This window comes from Trypanosoma grayi, assembly GCF_000691245.1.
Source record: "Trypanosoma grayi strain ANR4 Tgr_275_V1, whole genome shotgun sequence".
Taxonomy (NCBI): Eukaryota; Euglenozoa; class Kinetoplastea; order Trypanosomatida; family Trypanosomatidae; genus Trypanosoma; species Trypanosoma grayi.
Window position 1 is genome coordinate 1 of NW_008825894.1, and position 20,029 is coordinate 20,029.

At 51.3% G+C, this 20,029-nt stretch overlaps 13 protein-coding genes across 13 annotated transcripts; 1 reads left to right on the top strand and 12 right to left on the bottom strand.

Annotated features, from left to right (window-relative positions):
• Positions 1–498: 498 nt before the first annotated feature.
• Positions 499–1,590, bottom strand: DQ04_02751000 (hypothetical protein; the record flags this gene model as incomplete). Its single annotated transcript, XM_009312180.1, has 1 exon — positions 499–1,590. One exon carries the CDS (start codon positions 1,588–1,590, stop codon positions 499–501), a length of 1,092 nt encoding a protein of 363 aa, XP_009310455.1.
• Positions 1,591–1,805: 215 nt separating this feature from the next.
• On the bottom strand, positions 1,806–2,489 carry DQ04_02751010 (hypothetical protein; the record flags this gene model as incomplete). Its single annotated transcript, XM_009312181.1, has 1 exon — positions 1,806–2,489. One exon carries the CDS (start codon positions 2,487–2,489, stop codon positions 1,806–1,808), a length of 684 nt encoding a protein of 227 aa, XP_009310456.1.
• A 327-nt stretch (positions 2,490–2,816) lies between these two features.
• Positions 2,817–4,148, bottom strand: DQ04_02751020 (hypothetical protein; the record flags this gene model as incomplete). The annotated part of the gene is made up of 1 exon (XM_009312182.1): positions 2,817–4,148. One exon carries the CDS (start codon positions 4,146–4,148, stop codon positions 2,817–2,819), a length of 1,332 nt encoding a protein of 443 aa, XP_009310457.1.
• A 198-nt stretch (positions 4,149–4,346) lies between these two features.
• On the bottom strand, positions 4,347–6,221 carry DQ04_02751030 (hypothetical protein; the record flags this gene model as incomplete). Its single annotated transcript, XM_009312183.1, has 1 exon — positions 4,347–6,221. One exon carries the CDS (start codon positions 6,219–6,221, stop codon positions 4,347–4,349), a length of 1,875 nt encoding a protein of 624 aa, XP_009310458.1.
• A 594-nt stretch (positions 6,222–6,815) lies between these two features.
• DQ04_02751040 (hypothetical protein) lies at positions 6,816–7,931 on the bottom strand (the record flags this gene model as incomplete). Its single annotated transcript, XM_009312184.1, has 1 exon — positions 6,816–7,931. The coding sequence occupies one exon, from the start codon at positions 7,929–7,931 to the stop codon at positions 6,816–6,818; it is 1,116 nt and encodes a 371-aa protein (XP_009310459.1).
• Positions 7,932–8,173: 242 nt separating this feature from the next.
• On the bottom strand, positions 8,174–8,770 carry DQ04_02751050 (hypothetical protein; the record flags this gene model as incomplete). The annotated part of the gene is made up of 1 exon (XM_009312185.1): positions 8,174–8,770. The coding sequence occupies one exon, from the start codon at positions 8,768–8,770 to the stop codon at positions 8,174–8,176; it is 597 nt and encodes a 198-aa protein (XP_009310460.1).
• Positions 8,771–8,999: 229 nt separating this feature from the next.
• DQ04_02751060 (hypothetical protein) lies at positions 9,000–10,172 on the bottom strand (the record flags this gene model as incomplete). Its single annotated transcript, XM_009312186.1, has 1 exon — positions 9,000–10,172. The coding sequence occupies one exon, from the start codon at positions 10,170–10,172 to the stop codon at positions 9,000–9,002; it is 1,173 nt and encodes a 390-aa protein (XP_009310461.1).
• Positions 10,173–10,789: 617 nt separating this feature from the next.
• Positions 10,790–12,259, bottom strand: DQ04_02751070 (protein phosphatase 2 (formerly 2A), regulatory subunit B; the record flags this gene model as incomplete). The annotated part of the gene is made up of 1 exon (XM_009312187.1): positions 10,790–12,259. The coding sequence occupies one exon, from the start codon at positions 12,257–12,259 to the stop codon at positions 10,790–10,792; it is 1,470 nt and encodes a 489-aa protein (XP_009310462.1).
• A 286-nt stretch (positions 12,260–12,545) lies between these two features.
• Positions 12,546–12,995, bottom strand: DQ04_02751080 (hypothetical protein; the record flags this gene model as incomplete). Its single annotated transcript, XM_009312188.1, has 1 exon — positions 12,546–12,995. The coding sequence occupies one exon, from the start codon at positions 12,993–12,995 to the stop codon at positions 12,546–12,548; it is 450 nt and encodes a 149-aa protein (XP_009310463.1).
• A 612-nt stretch (positions 12,996–13,607) lies between these two features.
• Positions 13,608–14,750, bottom strand: DQ04_02751090 (diacylglycerol kinase-like protein; the record flags this gene model as incomplete). Its single annotated transcript, XM_009312189.1, has 1 exon — positions 13,608–14,750. The coding sequence occupies one exon, from the start codon at positions 14,748–14,750 to the stop codon at positions 13,608–13,610; it is 1,143 nt and encodes a 380-aa protein (XP_009310464.1).
• Positions 14,751–15,051: 301 nt separating this feature from the next.
• On the bottom strand, positions 15,052–16,941 carry DQ04_02751100 (protein farnesyltransferase alpha subunit; the record flags this gene model as incomplete). The annotated part of the gene is made up of 1 exon (XM_009312190.1): positions 15,052–16,941. The coding sequence occupies one exon, from the start codon at positions 16,939–16,941 to the stop codon at positions 15,052–15,054; it is 1,890 nt and encodes a 629-aa protein (XP_009310465.1).
• Positions 16,942–17,677: 736 nt separating this feature from the next.
• DQ04_02751110 (fumarate hydratase) lies at positions 17,678–19,375 on the bottom strand (the record flags this gene model as incomplete). Its single annotated transcript, XM_009312191.1, has 1 exon — positions 17,678–19,375. One exon carries the CDS (start codon positions 19,373–19,375, stop codon positions 17,678–17,680), a length of 1,698 nt encoding a protein of 565 aa, XP_009310466.1.
• Positions 19,376–19,466: 91 nt separating this feature from the next.
• On the top strand, positions 19,467–19,859 carry DQ04_02751120 (hypothetical protein; the record flags this gene model as incomplete). The annotated part of the gene is made up of 1 exon (XM_009312192.1): positions 19,467–19,859. One exon carries the CDS (start codon positions 19,467–19,469, stop codon positions 19,857–19,859), a length of 393 nt encoding a protein of 130 aa, XP_009310467.1.
• Between the last annotated feature and the right edge of the window lie 170 nt (positions 19,860–20,029).

The following is a 20,029-nucleotide window of genomic DNA, read 5'->3' on the forward strand; positions in this document are numbered from 1 at the left end:
ACGCCGACGCGCGCACCCACGGGGCGGGGCGGCGGCAACGCCTGCGCCGTGCCTCCTGAACAAGCCACCGCCCCCCTTTGTGCCTGCCGTCGCCAAAGCGTCCGCAAAAAAGACGCACGAACTTGCTGGTGGGACCTGGCTTTCTTCTTTTTGAGGTGCTGGGCCCCGGCGCCGTGTTGGGGCGGACCGCCTCGCCAGGGGTAAGTGATACAAGGCGCTTTATTCTATTTTCTTGTCCAAAACCCATGCGTATAAATATATTAGATTCCGAAACGAGGCAGTTGGGAAAAAAAAAATAAACAACTAAATAATATTCCCCCGGGCATGACCCCTCAGACGCATGGGCAGAAATATGTATTTATATATATGAAAAGCGGAAGGGGATTCCCTCCAACAAAGCACTGCTCTCAGAACAAGAGAAAAAAAAATGGTAAAGCAAATACAAATCGACATTCGCGCACCCTAATCGCCCAGCGGATGACCCCCGCCCAATCCAATCTAAAAGGCCATACTCTTGAGGGCGCAAGAATCTGAACGGAGTGCTTGGTGCTTCTCTGCCATATCTTCCACTTTGCCCATCTCCTTCCCAACCATGTTGCAAAGCGCATCGGCCTCACGCGCCTTCTGCAACAAAAGGGCTCGGAGTTTCTTGTATTCCACATCAGCTTGACAACTGACACGATTAAGGCGCGCTGAAAAATCAACCTGCTCATTTCGTAGCTGTGCAAAATCCATCGAAAGCGCCTCCACGTGCTGTTTTACACGCTGAAGATTTCTTGTTGCCCACTGTCGCGTCGATTCCATTTCGTCCATCATAACACCCTGAGACCTTTCTCGTTCCTCTCTGAGAGCTGACACTGCAGTGGCAGTTCCATCCGCTTTTTCCTGCAATGAGAGAAGCGACTCCGACATGTGTTGAATGTTCGTTTCAAGTGGTATTAATCTAGAATATTCATTTACTGTAGATGCTTCAAGCGCCTGTAAAGTCTTTTCTATGAGACACAGTCGTTCACGAAGGGCAGTTTGAGCCTCTGAGTGAGAAGTTGCCATGGTGGAAGCTTCCTTCTGGGTAGTTTGCACGCTCTGTTCAAGGCCCCTACGAACTGAGTCCAAACGTCGCTCAAAATCTATTTTCATATCTCTTAACTGCTCTTCACTCTGCTTCCGCATTTGGGTCATATCGTTCACGACTTCTTGTCGAAACTCCGTCATCGCTTCCCGTATCGATGTTGGTACCTTTCCCTTCAGCGTATCAACTTCTTCTTGTAGTCGGGACATAACTTGCTCCTGTCGTTTCAACCGTGAGCGCAACTCCTGTTGTTGACGTCGAAGATCAGTCTCCTTCTCCTCTTGTAGCCCTTGGGCCAATTTGACCAATTTGGTAAGATTCACCATTTTTTCATCAAACGCATCTACACGAGACGATAGTTCTTCTATTTGATTTACAAGCTGTTGAACAGAAAAAGCGCCTTGTAGCATGTGCTCGACCCGCTGTTCAGGTACGTTTTCCATCTCCACCGGCCGTGTCGGGGGACGTGCTGTGGTCTCGTCCCTTCGCCTTTGGCGCAGGTATATATCCGTGTAATCCATTGTCCCGCCACAATCGCTACACACACCTTTTGTAGTGTTTGTGTGTGAAAAAAAGAAAGAGAAAGAGAGACCAAACAATTATGCAAAATTAAAAATAAAAACAAAGGCCCCATAGACTGTATTATATATATATATATAATATCTCAATTGTACATAAGTGGAAACCATGTGAAGAGATAAATAGTATTTAATACACACACCAGAGAACTAATAGTTTACAGAAGGCGATCTGAATCATCCACCGCAAGACACACATTCAATGTCTTGCTCATGCTCTCCCACTTGGCTTCAGCTTTTCCCGCCACCACCTTTTGTGGTAGCGCAGCCCGAAGGTAGTACTTCGTAGAAAGCACACGAAGCTCATACGGATCCACTTCTATAGCAAGATCTGCAAGCTGCTCCAGCTTCGGCATCACAACCTTCACAAGGAGACCGGATGAGCCAGGCTTGTTGATGTCCATACCCAAGTATACATCTTCCGCCGTAACCACTTCCTTATGCATAATGGTGTATTCGGGCTCTTCTGCATCATCCTTTGGTTTTAATGCCGTGCCCTGACGCGGATGAAGTGATGCGGCAAGTTCCTCGTCGGTCCAAATGGCGTAACCCTTCACTTTTGCAGTCTGACATTTCTTTGCTTGTAGTCGTTTCGCCTCTCGGCTCTCGGATGGAAGGGGGAGGCGCAGTTGTTGATCTACCACCGTTGCAGGTAAGGCAACACTCACCGGATTGGCCTGCACCGTGGTGGCTGTGCAAGAAGAAACGGGTTTTGCACATTCTGCCTCCTGCAAACTGTAGCCTATGGTCTGTCCATCAGGGCGCTTGAACCCACTGTTTTTGTCCAACAGTTCCACAAGATTCGAGATATCTCCCTGGCTAATGACTTCGCCTGCGTTCATTCTCTCTCTCTCTCTCTCTCTCTCTTCAGTAGCGCAAAACAGAACTCCAAGAAAAAAAAACCAAATAAGTAATTAGAAGTAGTAAAACATAAAAGAAAAGAAACAAGGTGGATGTATGATATGCTGGGGTTATGTCTCCCTCTCTCTCTCTCTCTCTCTGTGTGTGCGTGGTAATACAGATGTATAAGAGGACCCTGCCCACCATTAGCGAGACTACTTAAAGCATCAAAGTCTTCAGGCGGATGAGAGTACCTGAATGCCACTCCACTCGATATCGACCTCCTTTCCAAATTACGGAAAAGCACAATTGGGCCACTTCACTTCTCATCACAGCTTACTCCTGTTACCTAACAGAGGGTCAAATTCTAGCTTATCAAGAATCTTGCGTATTTCTGGCCTAAAAACAAGGTGCGAAAGATACTGCTTTGTTTGGAAGGCTGTAAGCACAGAGGTGCACATACAACCATCCTCAACAGTTGTGGTGTTAAGCACCTTCTGATCCATCATCGTGAGTGGCAACTTCGTCCGATTGATAACATTATCCTGGGACCATAACCATAGAAGCTTCAGCGAATCCTTGTTGAGGAAACGAAGGGGCAAACTATTTCGGGGTCGTTCAGCTGTGACGTATAAATCCCGAATCAATGATTCATAGGCCGCGGTAAGATTCAGCTGTTGGTTTGCAGGATCCTCCAAAGCTTTTTTTGCATTATAGTATTCCAAAAATTGCATTAAATTTGACGGCCAGCGTAGCACAACTTCTTCATTCGATGGTTCATTATCTCCTTTGAAGTGGTTAATAATGCTAAGCATGGCATGCACCTGTTGTGTGTGTTCCAACATCTCACGAAGGAGAGGCTCAATCTTCCCAACATATTGCTGGAGGTCTGGAATCCCCACCACACGGGGTAGCTGCCCACGTATGAACTCTTGAGGTGTAGGGATAGAAGGAAGTCGCAACATTGAGGAAGACGCAACACGAGGCTGTAATGAGGTACTATGCTCCGCTGCAAAAGGCATTTGTACAATGTAACCACACTGCGGGCGAAGGGTATTGATAGGATTAGGCGCGCGTAGGTACGTGATAATATCTACATCCTCCGCCTTGAAGGGGCTCATTGTTTTTTCAATGAAATTCTTGCACCCTGGTGACTCGAAAGTGACGGCATGCGTATGCTCCTCGACCGCACGGCACGCCGCAAGAACAGCACCAAAACTATGCCCAGTGTAGCTGATAAACCACTCCGGCGTCTCCCCTCGTGTAACGCTTAGGTGCAAACGCACTTGCTTTGAGAACTGACGCGCCAAACTAAATTGGATAGTCCGCTCATCAAAGTATGTCCAAACACCAGCTCGAAGGCTAAGCGCATTGGTTGTGCCCCGTTGGGCGATAATGCAGTGACGTAACCCTTCGTTAATATATGCTGCAGCAAAATAACCCTCCTTATCCAAATGTAGATCCGTAGCTGTCAGAAGGACCTGCCAAGAGGCAGGGGGTGGCGGAGTATTTGGATGACCATATACTTGTAATGAAAACAAGGCGTATACATAGTGCGACACAAGTGGAAGGGATGGAATGTCTTCAGGTTTAAGCACAAGGCGCTGCTTAAGGACCTCATCTGGGCCCGTGGCTGAAGGTTTGCTATGACCAAAACCCATGATGATATGCAGATTGAAGCAGGACGTCCACGGCCCTTTTTACCACACTGATTGTGGAGCAGAGAGAGAGAAAAAGAAAGAGAGAGAGAGAGAGAGAGAGAGAAAGATGTGTGTCCCAAGCTGATGCCACGCACAACTGGCAAAACATACACACACAAAAAGGCACAGACGCACGGACAGAAGCCTTTTTCAGATGAGTCAGTAACCCTTCTGAACCATTGCTCTCCAATCACGCTGGACAAGGGAAACAAGAGCCTCTCGAGTTCCCCAGAGCCCGATGGAGCGACAGGCTGGTGCACCCTCCACCAAGCTTGGTGGATCATGTTGAGACAGACACTGACGCTGCCGCACAAACCGCATAATGGAGAGATCACCATTTAAGGGTGCCGCGGTATTGTCGCGATCCTTTTTTGGTTCCCATAGTTGCTGAACAACGTTAAGTCGTGATTCGAGTTTCGACCTAAGAGAATGGGCAAACAAAGCAGGACTTGAATCATCCACGGTATTGCCGAGAAAACCGTAAGCCTCCTTTACGAGAAGCTCGTAGTCACCAAGTTCTAATCTTCTCTGCGTTGCAGCCCACTTCAACGCAATTGCTAGCCACTGCGCCTGCACAGATGCCGTCAGATTATGGATGTAAAATTCCTTCCTAACAATTCTGTAGTACTTCATGAATCCGGCGTGTTCACCCTCTTGCAGGATGCGAAGCATTAAACCGGCATTTCGAACCGAGAGTCCCGCACGAGTGGGGCCCATCGTGACATGAGTGAGGTGTCTTTCTATATATTGGTTGAGTTCGTCTTCCCAATGCACGCTGCGACGGCAGTGCGTCAAATTCAGGTACAAATATTCTTCCTCGGTTAGCTTCACAAGTCCAGATTCTTCCAGAGCATAAAGAAGTTTCTTGAAGTTCTTTGCACGGCACCTTGCGAGGGCAGTGAGGCAAGGAAATACATCTTGGGGTGATGGGGGAACTGGCTGCCGTTCACTGAGGAGCGCCTGGAGACACCACACCGCAAGCTCCTCATCACTCGTGTCTGCCGCCAGCCTCGCAGTAATATGCGCCAAAGAAACGGAGGGAATGTAATCCGGCCACAGGCTACGAATACGTCTCACCCACGCCACACCTTTCGGATTTTGCATTGATACATTAAAGAACAAAAGGGTTTGCTGGAAAAGAGCATCATCTGGTGGATTTTTTTCCGACAAAAGATACACTTCAGAAAGCTCTGCATAGCGGCAAGCGAGGTCCCACCGCTCGGACTTGACACAAGAGCGCAGCATACTCACCAGAACTTGTGGCGCCAACCATTCAATCGTCTTCCCGTCAATTTGACGTTCCCAGCAGGAGAAATGCTGTTCGTACACGGCAGCCTCACCATAGTCATCTGCATGGTATAACACCAACCGTTTCGACTTGGACCACCAAGTGTCAAACGACACATCGGCTGGAAGTTGTAGTAGACGAAAGGCCTCCGCAGAGACGATACGGTACTTTTCCAGATGCTCCATTGTTTCCACCACCACCACCTCCTCTTCCTCCACACCATGCGCTGCCCTTTCATATTTTCGCATATGACTGCCTTGGCGAGCATGCTCAAGTTGCACATAACACCTCGTGCTCTGCCAGTAGATGCGGAGCACAAGGAATGCGCTATGGGATGACGGTCCGTGACACTTATCAGCGCCGCCAATGCTGGTCAGACACTGTTGCAGATACTCAGGTTGTGACGTTGATGCAGCGGCGTTCACAACAACATCACTCAACGATACCGGGGCCAAATTACGACAGCTAAAAAATAGTTCCGCACACCGCGCATGGCAACCTGCAGCGTGCGCCAATCGGCAGGCCTCTTTGCAGAAGCGCACCTTGCGTGGATCACTGCAATGGATGAGGTCATCCAACAGAGTTTTCAGCTTCTCTGAGTCGTGAATCCCGCCAGGCTGGGTAAAAGAGCGGATGCCGGCCTCCAAGCTCTCGATGCTAGCGGGTTCAGCAGCAGTGTCACTGGTCGATGATAGGAGCACCCGCGTAAGCTGATGGAATCGAAGCAAATGGGAAGGCCTGAACATGATGACCCATCAGAGAGACGCACCCACACCCACACACGCACAGAAACATACACGTAGGCACACGACCCCAACCCTGTCACTCCCCCTCTTCAACTATAATAATAATAATAATAATAATAATAATAAACCAAATCCAAACCAAAAGAAAGAAGAGACACCATGGCTATGTGTTGAGTCTTATTCTCATGTTTGTTTTTTCCCTCACGCCCCAGACGAGTTTCTGCGAAGTGGAAGCATCACACTGCTGCCAACACCGTGACAATATCAAAACAGCAAAGTGCATCGACCACGTTGCCTAAAATGCTGCCACTCTTCTCCCCACACCACCTCCTACCCTTCCCACCATCACAAACACCGACGCACACTCCCCCTGCCTCTCTCCTGCCCTGCCCTGTGGAACAAATAATCCCTCATTCTCTTTTTTGATAGAGAAAGAGATAGCGACGGAGCAATCTGAATCCGGAAACTTACAGAACAGCGCAGGCTAGGTAAAGAAAGTGGTGCTTATCTTATNAGAAAGAGATAGCGACGGAGCAATCTGAATCCGGAAACTTACAGAACAGCGCAGGCTAGGTAAAGAAAGTGGTGCTTATCTTATGCAGTTTCCTCATTGCCGCTCCCAGCAGTAGCCGCTGTGGCAGATGGCCCCACCTTCGTCGCACCGTGGTACTCCAGAATGGCTCGAACACATTCAGCTTTCTTCAGCCGCCGTCGCTCTTTTATCTCTTCCTTGACGAACGCATACAACTCGTTCGCTGTGTAGTGGTTCAGCAGCTCAAACTCTGTGATCGCCGGGTCACGAAGCGGGCGCCGCTTCTCACACAATATCCGCCGTGGAATAACCGACGGCCGTTCGCGCATGTATCGGTCGAGATTCTCCTCCGTGAGGAACTCGTCGCTGCACTCGCCCTCCTCGGTCCGCCAACGCTTCGCGGTGGACTCGCTGGTTGACTCCTTACCTTCCTCTTCGTCGTCAACGTTGATTGTCACGTAGCACTTCTCGTACGAAACAATTAACCAATCAATCAGGTCACTCCTCCCTGCTTCCCCCTTTACACGCGGTGGTGGGAACACCACATCAACCATGAAGTCTTCCACGGCGTGTGGAAGTTCCTCAGCTCGGGCACGTGCCGACTCCAGCACCACCGGCTGCACTCCGCACGCCAGCACCATGGCATCGTTTGCCTCACGGCTCCGGCCACTCATCCAGTCATCAACTGCATCGATGAGGAACTGTTCCGCCAGCGGCGTCGCGCTACCCATCAGTCCAAAAGCCTCCTTGATGCGAAGGACCACCCACACCGGCAGATCATTCTCTACTGTATCGACAAACGACACCAATGAGGTCGGTAGAAGCACACCCTGACTAAAAGAGGAAGTGGGCTCATCAGGGCTGCCAACCAGCCGCAGGACTTTGTCCCGCTCCTCTTCATCGACAAAAAGACGTGTGATGTTGCTGCTAAAGGCGTGGAGGCCACGCGACAAGATGACGTGGGCCACACTTCCGACACCAAAGGTTCGCGCCACATCCACAAATGCACCATCATCGATGAGGTCTTGTCCAATTACAAGCGGCTGCAACCCCACAATGTCCAAGAATACCAGAAGACGAAACAAGGGGTTGCTCCTCCAGACGGCAACCACCTTCGCGTGCGTGGAGGGCGAGCACGGAGCGCGGATAGTGCCATCGCGGTCTGTGGATGCTCGCATTTGCCTCCTTATGAAGCTACCCGGCGATGTGAATAAAACATGATGCATGTCAAGGAGTTAACAAGAAATCAAACAAAGAAAATAATTCTCATTCATACACAAACAACCCACTCAGACAAACTCAGAACGGCTTTCATGAAGCCACATGGGTAAAAGATACCATTTTTTCCCTCCTCCTTTTTCTCAGTGCTTGTTTTAAAGAGAGACACATCAGGCGCCTCATTTCTCCCTCACTCGTTGAATTAACTTCGCTCGACGCATTTTTTCTTTAGGGTTACGGCGACCAACTGGTAACGTCGGCCCCGTGATTCGTCCATCACCACAATCCGCTTCCGCCGCTTGCGTGCTGCATGGCGACCGCTCCCCTCGCCCACACCAGCCACCTGATAGCGAAGTGTCTGCGGCTGCGGGACGAGCAGCTCTCCACTCTCCATATCTCGCAGCAGTACGTTATCCTGTGAACACACGGAAGAAATATCAACAAAGAACCTTGCTGGGTGCTTGTCACCATCTGTGCCACCGCCACCACTCGTGGAGTTGGAGGTGGTGGTGCAGAAAACTGGAACCTCAACAGTGGCCCCCGCACTGGTTTCGACTGTAATGGTCGACGCGCTGTCTTCTGTCCACACATCAAGTGGCTGCTTTTCAGGCATTCGTAGAGAGAGCGGCGACACGCTGGTCACCTCGCAGCACATGCTGGCCCCCCACAGCGGCATCGAACGCGCCTCCATCCTGCAGGTCCTCTCTACAATGTGAGGCCTTCGGCGGCACTCCAGACGTTGCCGATTGACACGCCGACTAACCCCAACTGCCTCAAGATTCACCCATGGGCCTTGCATCCTACGAGCATTCACACTCCATTAAACATGTGCGGTGGAGAGAGAGAGAGTGTGTGTGTGGGTGTGTGAGGTGGGGAGAAAAAAAGCACAATTAGACCGTGATGGGGCGTGCTCCGTCAGCATCAAAACAGAATGACCACCATCAGCTGGAGCCAGCAAACAAACAATCGCAAGACCAACATCAGCAGCAGAAGCAGCAGTAGCAATATGAAAGAAAAACGGTGAAACCTCACCAAAAAGAGATATTCTCGTAGCGCTCAGCGCCCGCCAGGTGCTTCATACTAAATAGCGCAGAGAGAAATATTTTCCGCTGTGCCTTACCAAAGACGTACCCAAAGAAGTAGCTCGCAATGCCCCCGACAGTCACCTTATTCAGATCGCGTATTTGTTGCAGCAGCTCGTCCCCCGTTGCATTCATTGGGATTGACGCGCCCTCCTCGTCGAGATCGCCTGACTGATTCTGTTGCCACTGCTTTTCCGCATTAAGCATTGCAGAAGTGCCGCGAAGAGCCGACCAGACACTGTCGTACCGTTGCTGGGCGCTTGGGTGATCCGAGACTTCAGACACAGCCAACACAACGCGCAGTACTTCCCGTAGCTGCAAGTACTCACGGGCCACGGAAGCGGCAAACTTCCACCGTTTTTTAAACATCTGACGCTCAGCACTGAGTGCGGCAAGGTCATCAGGGGACATAGGTACTGAAAGCCGCATAGCAAACCGCTTCGGCATCGCCCGATCACGCCTTGCAATGGCGCGCAGCACCGACCATCCCAGATCGTGCTCCTCTTCCACAACTGTCGCGCGCAGAAGGTCCCGTACACTCTCCACATCCATCACTTCGGTGCACCACATGCGTTTCTTGACCGCTTGCAACGCCAGCAGCAGTCCAGTGAGGGCAAAGCGTGGCTCCACCCCCCTGATGATGTCGGCGAACGTGCGCAGGTCCTGAACGACCTCCTCGCAGCGATCCACCACCCACTGCTGCAGCTCCTCCGTGGTGAGGATCCTTGCACAGGCATTGTACGGCGGTGAAGGGTCACTAGCACCCTCGTTACCTACATCATCCTCACCATCATCAGAATTCTTTCCACACCGTGGAACGAAGAGCGCGACAGGAAGGTTGTTGACCGTTGCGTAAATCCGAAGCAGGGAATCATTGAACAGAACACATTTCAGTCCAGGTGGGTGCAGGAGCAGCACTCGCTCCGTGAATAGCCTCCACAGCGCGACATTATCTGGCATTGTGAATTCACGAAAGAATCGGTTGAGTGTTCCAACGAGGAGTACCTCCCGCACCGATGCGAACTCCGCCCACAACATCAACAATTCATACGGCATATCCTGGAACCTGGAGCGCGTGGTGACGCAAACGGTGGGCGCTGTCAGCTCGATACACTGCATTTTGGCTTCTTGATCCACCCACCGTATGCTATTCCCCAAGAGAACAAAAAAAAAGAAAAAGAGGAAGGAAGAGGAAGAGGAATCAACAACGTTAACAAACAACACGATCATCATGATGAAAACCGAAGCAACAAACAAAAATACAACCCAACAATAGCAACACAATCACATATAAGGGAATGGGAGGTGAGAAGGTGTGTGCAATCTCAGGCTTCTTCAATGTGCCACGCGCATGGATTGAGCGCAAATGAAGCACCAGAATAAAAGCCTTTGGGCTGAGGCATCGTTTTATTCACTGAGGCTGCCAGCCACCATTATTCTAGAGTCCTACTGAGAAGAATGTGGAGCGCAAGAACAATAATAGTAATAATAACAATAATAATAGTAATAGTGAGCAAAGCCCAATTCAACAGTAGCAGAAGCACCGCATGGGTGTGAGTGTGGGTGAGAAATCGCCTGCACACATATACGCGTGCAAAAAAAAAAGAGGGTAGAACGGAGATATGCAGCACAAGAATAAAATGGGATTTACATGGCGTTGTTTAACACCGCCAGTATGATCACAAAATAGTTCTCCTCCAACTCCCCCATGCAGCCCAAGATGGCAGTGCGATGGATCAGCGCTGCTCCCGATTCTCGTACGTCCAGAACGACAAGCAGTCAACCAAAAGGGCAACAAAGAGTCCCGCCTGCGGCGCGTTAATGAACTCCTCGCGTGTAATGCGAAGCGGCTCGGCCGTTGCAATGAGATCGAACGCTTCTTGCACGACAGTCTCTCGCGACGGCACTTCGAGGCCCGCAGAGACCAGCTTGCTGTGTGTCTCACGGAAGAAGTAGTTGGCGTGCACCGGGCTCAGAACCCCCTTTCCCTCAATATCGAGGATGTTCCAGAAGAAGAGAGGCCGCTGACACATCGGAAGGAACTCCACCGCGACAACGAAATCCACAAATTTTCGGAAGTCCAGCTCCGAACTTGCCATCATCACGTTAGTCTCAAAGAAACGGTCAATGAAGAGAGATGAGAGGGGGCCAACATCCGGTGGGAGTCCGTCATCCACCACCGTCGGGAGACCCTTTTTGTACCGCTTCATGTTGTCCGCATTGAGAGTGCCCTGATTCCGTGTGTCGAGGAGCAGGAACTTGTCGTATAGGTGCGACGTTATGGAGGCACTAAACCAATTGCGAGGTTGGTCCTCTCGCATTAACTGCAGACTCACCCACTCATCCATCACAGGACTCCGTAGCAACGCGTCAATGCGAATTGTGCCCCTTGACCCTGGATCCAGGGCCCAAAAAATGCGCCGACTCACTGTGCAGCAGTAGAAGGGCAATATATCTTCTGTGAGATCACGCAGTGCATCCACACGCGGGACCAAGTCGCGCACGTAGCTTTCTATTTCATCCTCCGTCAAGCGACCGTCGTTGTTGGTATCCCACATGATTAATTCGGCCTCGCACTTCACGAGGGACACCTGCTTGGCGAAGCGTTGATAAATATGCGCCACCTCCACACCGCCTGTGGGGGTACGCGGACAAGAGAGGTACAGCTGCATCGAGGGGCGTGGCTGCAACGTCGACCCAACATACACCACTTCTCCCAGTGGTGTAGTGTCGTCTGGACAGTCTTGCTGTGTCGACAGCACAGAAAGCTCTCGTTGGGGAGAGGCTCTAGGTGTCGCCTCAAACCGCTGCTCATGCCACGCCTTAAACTTGTTCAATATCTCCGTGTACTCTGCGATTGTGATGATTAGATGTGTTTTATCCATACTAAGTAATGCCCATAGTTTGGCATGCATCTCATCTAATTGCTCAATCTCTCTAAAGCGCAGGTTAAGCTCGAAGGCCTTGCTCGTGATGCGTAGTAGCCGCAGTACCTCCTCTGCAGAGGGATCACGCTTCCGCAAGTAGATGGTGGGAATGAATGGGTCGGCACTGTTGCGCCACGCCTTTTGTGCCTCCGTGTTAATGCGCGCTATCTCACGGTCCCACGACTCGGCGTCGGCGTCCTCGTGCGTCGATGTGCTGCTGGCGACACGTTGGAAGGCGTCTATGAGAGAGCGGCCCGCCTCTTTTGTGGGCCCCGGCATCAAAAGGCCCTTCCCCCTTCTTTTTTTTCCCCCTTCCCAACGCCGCCCACCTCATGGAGTTCAAAAGAAAGGAACAAGGAAACAAACAAAACGATGCGCAAAAAACACGAACTAAACCAAAATGTAAAGGGAACAGATGTGCATACGCGTCTTATGACATATTCTGGAAAATCCGGCACCTTCACCTGGAACGAGGCACACCCACCTCTAGGCACAACCATCCCGAATCACGACACGCAGCGCTACCCACTTCGCCACATCACCCCCTTTCCCTCAAGCGTCCGTGTCAAAGTGCAACTCTCTTTATGGAGCTGCACTTCTCCGCGTGCTCCTTCAGCACAAGGTGCGTCTTTTCTGCACAGCCCCGGTTCGTTTGCTCCCGCATGAATAGAATAATGACAAACACCAATGGTATAAACGTCTTCATGTATTCGCGGCGGTGCTCCGCCTGCGCCGTCGCTCGCTCAGCTAGGATGCTATCAAACCGCTTCTGCGCATTCACGACAGCCTCGCCGGAGACCCTGCAGTGTGCCTCGAGGTCGTGAATGTAGCGATCAATGCAATCGCCGTACGACGTGCTAGACCCTCTCTCAACAGGTGTGGCACCCTCTCGTCCAGACGAGAATGCCGCCACGGCTGTGCTGAGAGCACCATCGTAAGACGGTGATGACAACAACAACAACCGACGCTGAGAGGCTCTTGTGTGAAGAGGGGCAAACAGCTTCGTTTGCGCCATTCACCGTCCACTTGACAATCACCAATCAATGGAACCCCGCACACCTCTACACAAACTACGAGAACAAAGAAGGAACAGCAAAGGGAAAACGATATCAAGGATGAATTATCATTAAGCAACAGAGAAAGTGCACTTTTCGCCCCGCTCCTCTTCACTAGAAAAGCAACAGGAGGTCGCCTGGAATGAATCTTTACACAGCGCAGTCCAGAAGCCAGTGGGAAGATAAAGGGAAGGCGAATTTGTTTGGGGATCAGTACTGTAATATGAAACGTTGATCATCGTTACGCTTCAGAAAAATAGATGCGTGCGTTTGTGTTGAGACATCATGTAGGGGCTTGGGGTGGCAGGCGATGAGGAATAACGGCCGCGACGACTAATGCTAACTCAGAATGCAAGAAAATGAAGGAGAGAATAAACATACATAGCACTTGTGCATAGCAGGCACCATGTTTCAAACACCCACCACCACCACCACCACGCCAAAACCAAAACACAAAGCCCAGCGCATCACGTATACCATCCGCAGAAACACTCTTCGCAGAAGATCTACATATATACACGCACACACAGATTGGTTTCACCGCAATTAGAGGCCACTGCCCTCTTTCTGGTTCAACTCTGCGTCACGCCACTGTGTTTAACCTTGTCCTCGTTCACCATGACCAATGTGGTCGCCTGGAATGTGATACGCACATCAATCATCTCACTGATACTGGCAATTCGATTCATCGGCTCCCCGTCGTACTGCATTGCGAAGCCCGCCGGCGCCATAATACGCAACTGTCTCCCCTGCGCAACCTTCATTGCTTTCCGAATGCCCGCGTGCACACCTGCAATGTGCAACGCGCCGTACAAAACGCAGACTTCCAGCATTCCGTCCCCAACGCTGGGCTTGGCGAATACGCCCCTGCTGTCTTCCCAGAGTACAGCCCCACCGGCGTATGAGGTCACGTTGGTGACGACAAGCGCCTTAGCATCTGGGGGAATCTCAACGTCCATGCCGTCCACCTGGAGCCGCATCTTTCCCCTCGGCAGAGTGTCGGCGGTGCACATCGATCCACAGCCGAAACACCCGTACCAAAACTTATTGACGGCGCGCTGCGAGCACAAAGTCGGGTGCTCATCACGGAACGCGCTGAACTGACTGATAATGGACGCATCAAAGCCAATGGAGAAGTAATTCATCATTGTGTGACTTGGCGCATCGGCGTCCCCAATACTTTTTTTCGAAAAGTCATCATTCCAGCCATTCGACAAACTGACTGGGTATTTCTGAACGACGAGCTTCCAACGGTCCATCTTTAATTTTTTCGCACGCTTGATTCGATCTAGCAGCCTCTGAAACTTCGCATCAGGTTCTCGTAATGGCTTCACGTAGCCACCGCCAAAGCCAAGAGTGCGACTCAGATCGTTCCCCGTGCCCATCGGCAGGACAGCAACAGCTGCGGAAGCGCATGGGATCGCACCCACGTCACGCAGTCCATCAAGTATATCCAACACCAGCGAGACGGTGCCGTCTCCCCCCGCCACAATCACAACTGCAGGCTTATGACGCATGATAAATGCCTTCGCGTCTTCTACCGCAGGCCTCTTCACGGGGAAGAGGTGAAAGACCTTATCATCGCCAATGTGGGCGATCAGCTGCTTCCGAACGAAGCTTGCTGCTTTACGCTCACCACTGTTTCCATTAATGAGGGCTACAATGACATGACCAACATCCTCATCCACAGGAATAGAGTGCTCGTCAACAAGCATGCTGATTTATCGTCACAACTATACGCTCCCGGTTAATATAGACAAATATATGTCAATATGTGTGTATGGCGTTGGGTACACGTCGTGCGCCGCTTCTGTGAAACATAGAGGTGCTGCAAAGTCCACACAAGAGAGAACCAAAAACAACAATAACAACGATAGGTTGGAATAGAAAGACAAAACCACCCACCTCTAAGGGAGGTGCAGTGACTCTTTTTGTTCAACCATTTCCATTCTCTGCTTAATCAAACCAATCATGTAGGTTTCCATTCAATTTCCCTTTCTTTTTTTCTTTCACCCCTCAGACACACGCTCTCTCGGCCTCTTCTTGGTTGTACTCCCTGTGCATGACGAGGCTTATTTCGTGCTTCCAGTACCTGGATCGGATGGAGTCCTCCGTCACTAGCCGACGTGCCAGCTCCATCGCCCGCATCTCATTCTCAAGAAAGAACTTTATGCACCCATCCGGCACCTGGGCTACTTGCGTCTCGACGGCGTCGATTCCAGCTGCGTATACCTCAGACGGTAACGCCTTCTTCACTCGCGATCTTTCGTCGTCAGTGAAATAATAACACCAGAGATGCTCGAGCAATAGGAAGAGGCAGTGATAATGCGCTGCATAGACTTGATGCACATTGTCTAGCAGAAACTGAGAACGACACTGATGAATAACATGCACCGTCTTCGCATCTCGTGCTGTTCCGTACACTCGGAAGTCCTCTGCACGAGGGGTGATGACATCCCGTAGAGCGCACAGCTGCTGGAGAAGAAGAGAAAATGTTGCCAAAAAGTCGTTCCACGAAACCTTATCACTCAAACAGGTATAATGTGAAGACGACCGTGAGTCATTGAAAATCGGCTCACTGTCATTGAGGCAGCTGTGTGCTTTTCCAGCATTGTTAGACAGATGCAACCGTATAGTTGCAGCCTGGAAGACAGCTGCAACTGACCGGGCGTGAACAAACGACGACTCATTGCACGGCTCGTAGAAGCACCACTGCAGTGCATAGTTCATCTCCTCCAGGCAGAACTGCCGCACCACCTCCTCCACGTCCGTTGGATGGATTGGAGCATTGTTTCGCAGCAGTACACCAATAAGGTCATTACGAAACACAAGGAATCGGTGACACCACGCTGAGTTATTAAAACAGTCCGCCCTTATGAGGGACGCAGTGTACATCAACTCATCATTCAGAGAGCATGGCGGAACGGTGGGCTTCATGCACTCACGTTTCCACTTCGAGTTCGGAATAAATGGTGGAAGGTCGGATCCACTTGTCTCCCTTTTCTGGGCGCTGATGCCGAAATGCTTCAAGAGCGCCGCCCACAGTGGTGGCTGAAGAAGGAACGAGAAGGCGTGCACAAACCACGACCGATGCAACCACACGTGGTAATTCTTTACGTCAATCTCCAATACCTCGTTGCAGAGAGTTCGCTCATCAATATCTGCAAACCTCACGTTGTGATGAGTGGAAAGATACCGGTCAAAGCTTTCCAGTGAGGCGAACGCTTCCTGGCGTAACGCTGGATCTGTGCGTGCAAGAGACTCTATTAACAACTCCTTCCGGTGGTGCCACACCTGAAAGTTCTTGTGAAACCGCATGTTGAAGCTTTTCATGACGTTTAACTCCCACTGCACCGCACGCCACGGGCTATACGCGCCGCCGGGCCCCTCCACGTCTGCCCGCATCGGCAACCACCTCTCCGCCACTGGCATTACTTCCTGTAGGAACATGCGGGTGTTGTCGATCTTATCATTTTCCTCTTTGAGGGATTCTTGGGTTGAGCTCAGCAGCCGAGCAGGCTCCAGTAAAACATCCCGGCGATCCTTCCATACACTGTAGTGGGAAGTGCATTGACGAAGCACGTAGGCCGTAAGAAGAAACCACTTTGCAGACGAAGGTGAATGGACCCCTGTGAAGGTGGCACTCATCGTTCGGTACATACCCAGGACATAATTGAATGTACTTGAGTATTGAATGCGCAATACATCCGGCTGCTGCGGCACGATGGGCTCTTCCGTGGGTTTGATATCGAGCAACAGCACCTGAAGTGCCTCCAGTCTGGAGAGCAAGCTCAGTTGAGCATCACTTTCTGTGAGAGAAGGAGAGGAGTTCACTGTTTTGTACGACGACGACGACGATGATGATGAGGCTTCTTTTTTATCATACTCTGCTACAGTTGGTTGCATGATGTATGTATTAGTGCCGCAAAAAATTCTATGAGCTGGGATCGTCAGCAGACTTGCAGAACACAAAAGGAGGAGAATAAATAAGGGGGATGGGGATCATAGGGCCACTTTTTTTTTCATTGCCCTAGTGATAACAGCTTCTACTCCACTCTTCTGGTGCTTTACTTCACGACACGCGGCGCATACCAGATAATACAAAACAAAAAAAAAAAGGAAAGAAAAAGACATTTTTTCCTTTTTTGCTTGAGTCTTGTCAAAGCCTTCATTTTCCCCCTCCCCCAACCCATTCCATGTAGCGAAGACTCTCCCCAATATTGTAAGTTCCTTCATCTCCCTTTGCCTCTTTTGAAGCCATTCATCAGGTGTATACAAAGGAGGAAGAAGTGACATGAAGCGAGAGAGGAAAGAAGTGAAGCCACGCGAGGGTGCAAGGCTGCACTCAAAACGAAAATCCTCTTTCTTAATCAGCATCATCCACCCCTCCTTTCTATAGTCGTTTTTTTTTTTGCCAGGCTCTGTTTTATCCAGTGCTAAAGACCCCAATGATATCTGCGGCGACACATTGTTTTTTTGTTTGTTACTCCCGCTTCTTTTGACCCCCGAGTACCGAGGATTCCGCTACACCTTGAATACCTCCCTCCCCAGTCCTCTTCCTTTCCCCCCGTTTGTTTTTACTTCTACGGCGCCGCGGTAGCAGCGTAGAAGTGGTAGCCATGCTATAATATTTCATCCCATCTCAAAGGAGTTTAGCGAAGAAGTCGTTGCCCTTGTCATCCACAACAATAAATGCCGGGAAGTCCACCACTTCGATCCGCCACACAGCCTCCATACCCAACTCGGGGTACTCTACGACCTCGACCTTCTTGATGTTGTTCTGCGCCAGAATGGCAGCTGGCCCACCAATGCTGCCGAGGTAAAAACCACCGTGCTTTTTGCACGCGTCTGTCACCACCTTGGAGCGGTTACCCTTCGCGAGTGTGATAAAGCTGCCACCGGCGGCCATGAAGGGCTCAACGTAGGAGTCCATGCGGCCTGCCGTGGTGGGCCCAAAGGAGCCGGACGCCATGCCCTTCGGTGTCTTCGCTGGTCCAGCGTAGTACACGGGGTGATCCTTCATGTACTGTGGCAGCGGTTCCTTGTTGTTAAGCCGCTCCATGATCTTTGCGTGGGCAATATCACGTGCCACAATAACAGTCCCGGTGAGGCTAAGGCAGGTGGTGACGGGGTACTGACTGAGCAGTTTGCGGATCTCGGCCATTGGCTGGTTGAGGTCCACTTTCACCATCCCGCTGCTCAGGGAGGTGAGTGGCACATCAGGCAAGTACTGAGCAGGGTCCTTCACGAGCTGCTCCAAGAACAGACCATCTGCTGTGATTTTTGCGAGGATCTGTCGGTCGGCACTGCAGGAGACACCGAGACCGACAGGACACGACGCGCCGTGACGCGGCAGACGAATGACGCGGGCCTGATGGGCAAAATACTTGCCGCCAAATTGTGCACCAATACCGGAATTGCGGGCGATTTCCATTACAATCTTTTCCCACTCAAGGTCACGGAAGGCGCGGCCTGCCTTGTTGCCGGTTGTGGGAAGGGAGTCATAGTAGCGGCAGCTGGCGAGCTTCACCGTCTTCATCGTCATTTCCGCACTGGTGCCACCAATGACAAGGGCAATGTGGTATGGAGGGCACGCTGCCGTGCCGAGCGTTTTCAGCTTCTCTTCAATAAAGGCACGGAGCGACTTGGGGTTCAGCAGAGCCTTGGTCTGTTGGTAGAGATACGCCTTGTTCGCGCTGCCACCACCCTTAGCGACGAAAAGGAAGTGATACTCGTTGCCCGGCACCGCCATCAGATCCATTTGGGCCGGGAGATTGTCGCCAGTGTTCGCCTCCTTGAACATATCGAGCGCCGCCGTCTGGCTGTAACGCAGGTTGCGATTCTTGTAGCAGTCCCAGATGCCCTTGGAGAGGTACTTCTCATCTTCACCTCCTGTCCAGCAGAGTTCGCCACGCTTGCCAAGAACAATTGCCGTACCCGTGTCTTGGCACGCGGGAAGTACACGGCCGGCAGCGACGCAGGCGTTCTGCAGCAACGTGTGAGCAACAAAGCGATCATTGTCGCTCGCCTCGGGGTCTTCGAGGATGCGGCGCCACCCAGAAAGGTGATCTTTTCGGAAGAAGTGGTGCACGTCAGCGAATGCCTGCTCCGCCAGCAGCGTGAGCGCCTTGGGGTCCACCTGTAGTATCTTCTTGCCAAGCGCCTCCACCGTCTTGACGTAATCTCCCGGGATTTTGTAGTACTCCGTGGCATCGTGGTGCGCATCCGACGGCTGGAAGATCGGCTCGTAGTGGAATTCTGACGCCGTAGCATTTGCGTCCTCAATGTCATTCACACCATGGCACTCTTTCGCCTGGTCACACTTGCTACAGAGGGCCATCTGCTTTCGTTTTTGTTCGTTGCTTTTGAATAAACTTCTTGTAATAATTTTTGGTAAGCACTTCGGATTCTGGATCTGTTGCTAAGTGGGAATGTATGGGGGGAGAGGATGTGTGAGGACAACGCTCTTGGGCGAAGAAGCGGCAGATACAACAACAAAAAAAACAGTTCTAAAATCGCCTCATCCCCCCAACATGTCATGCCTTTGTGTCGCATTTCAGCAAAACAACACAAGACCCAACAGCAAACCGCAAAAAGAAAGACATGAACAGCACTCAGCACCACTACGCCTCTCACTGCCACCAAATTTGTGCACGTCCAGCCACACCTTCGCATCTCCCCCACCGACCCGTCTCCTTTCACGCGTGCACCTCTGTGGAGTCCTTGGCATTGCAGGGGAGGCACACTACCATGCAGCATCACCTCCCAGTCGTGCGCGGCACAGAGTCTCAACGCCATCTCCCAGCACGTTTCACCACAAATAGCCCGTGATGCCGGCTGTCACCGTGACGCCGTCGGTGGGCACAACCGCAGCAGGCCTTGCACCGCAGCAACTGCCCTTGGATGGGGACGGCAGCGCGCTCACATGTGCCGCCACATGACGCTTCGGGCTTTCTATCGTGCCATAGAAGTGGACACAGCAACAAAAAAAAAA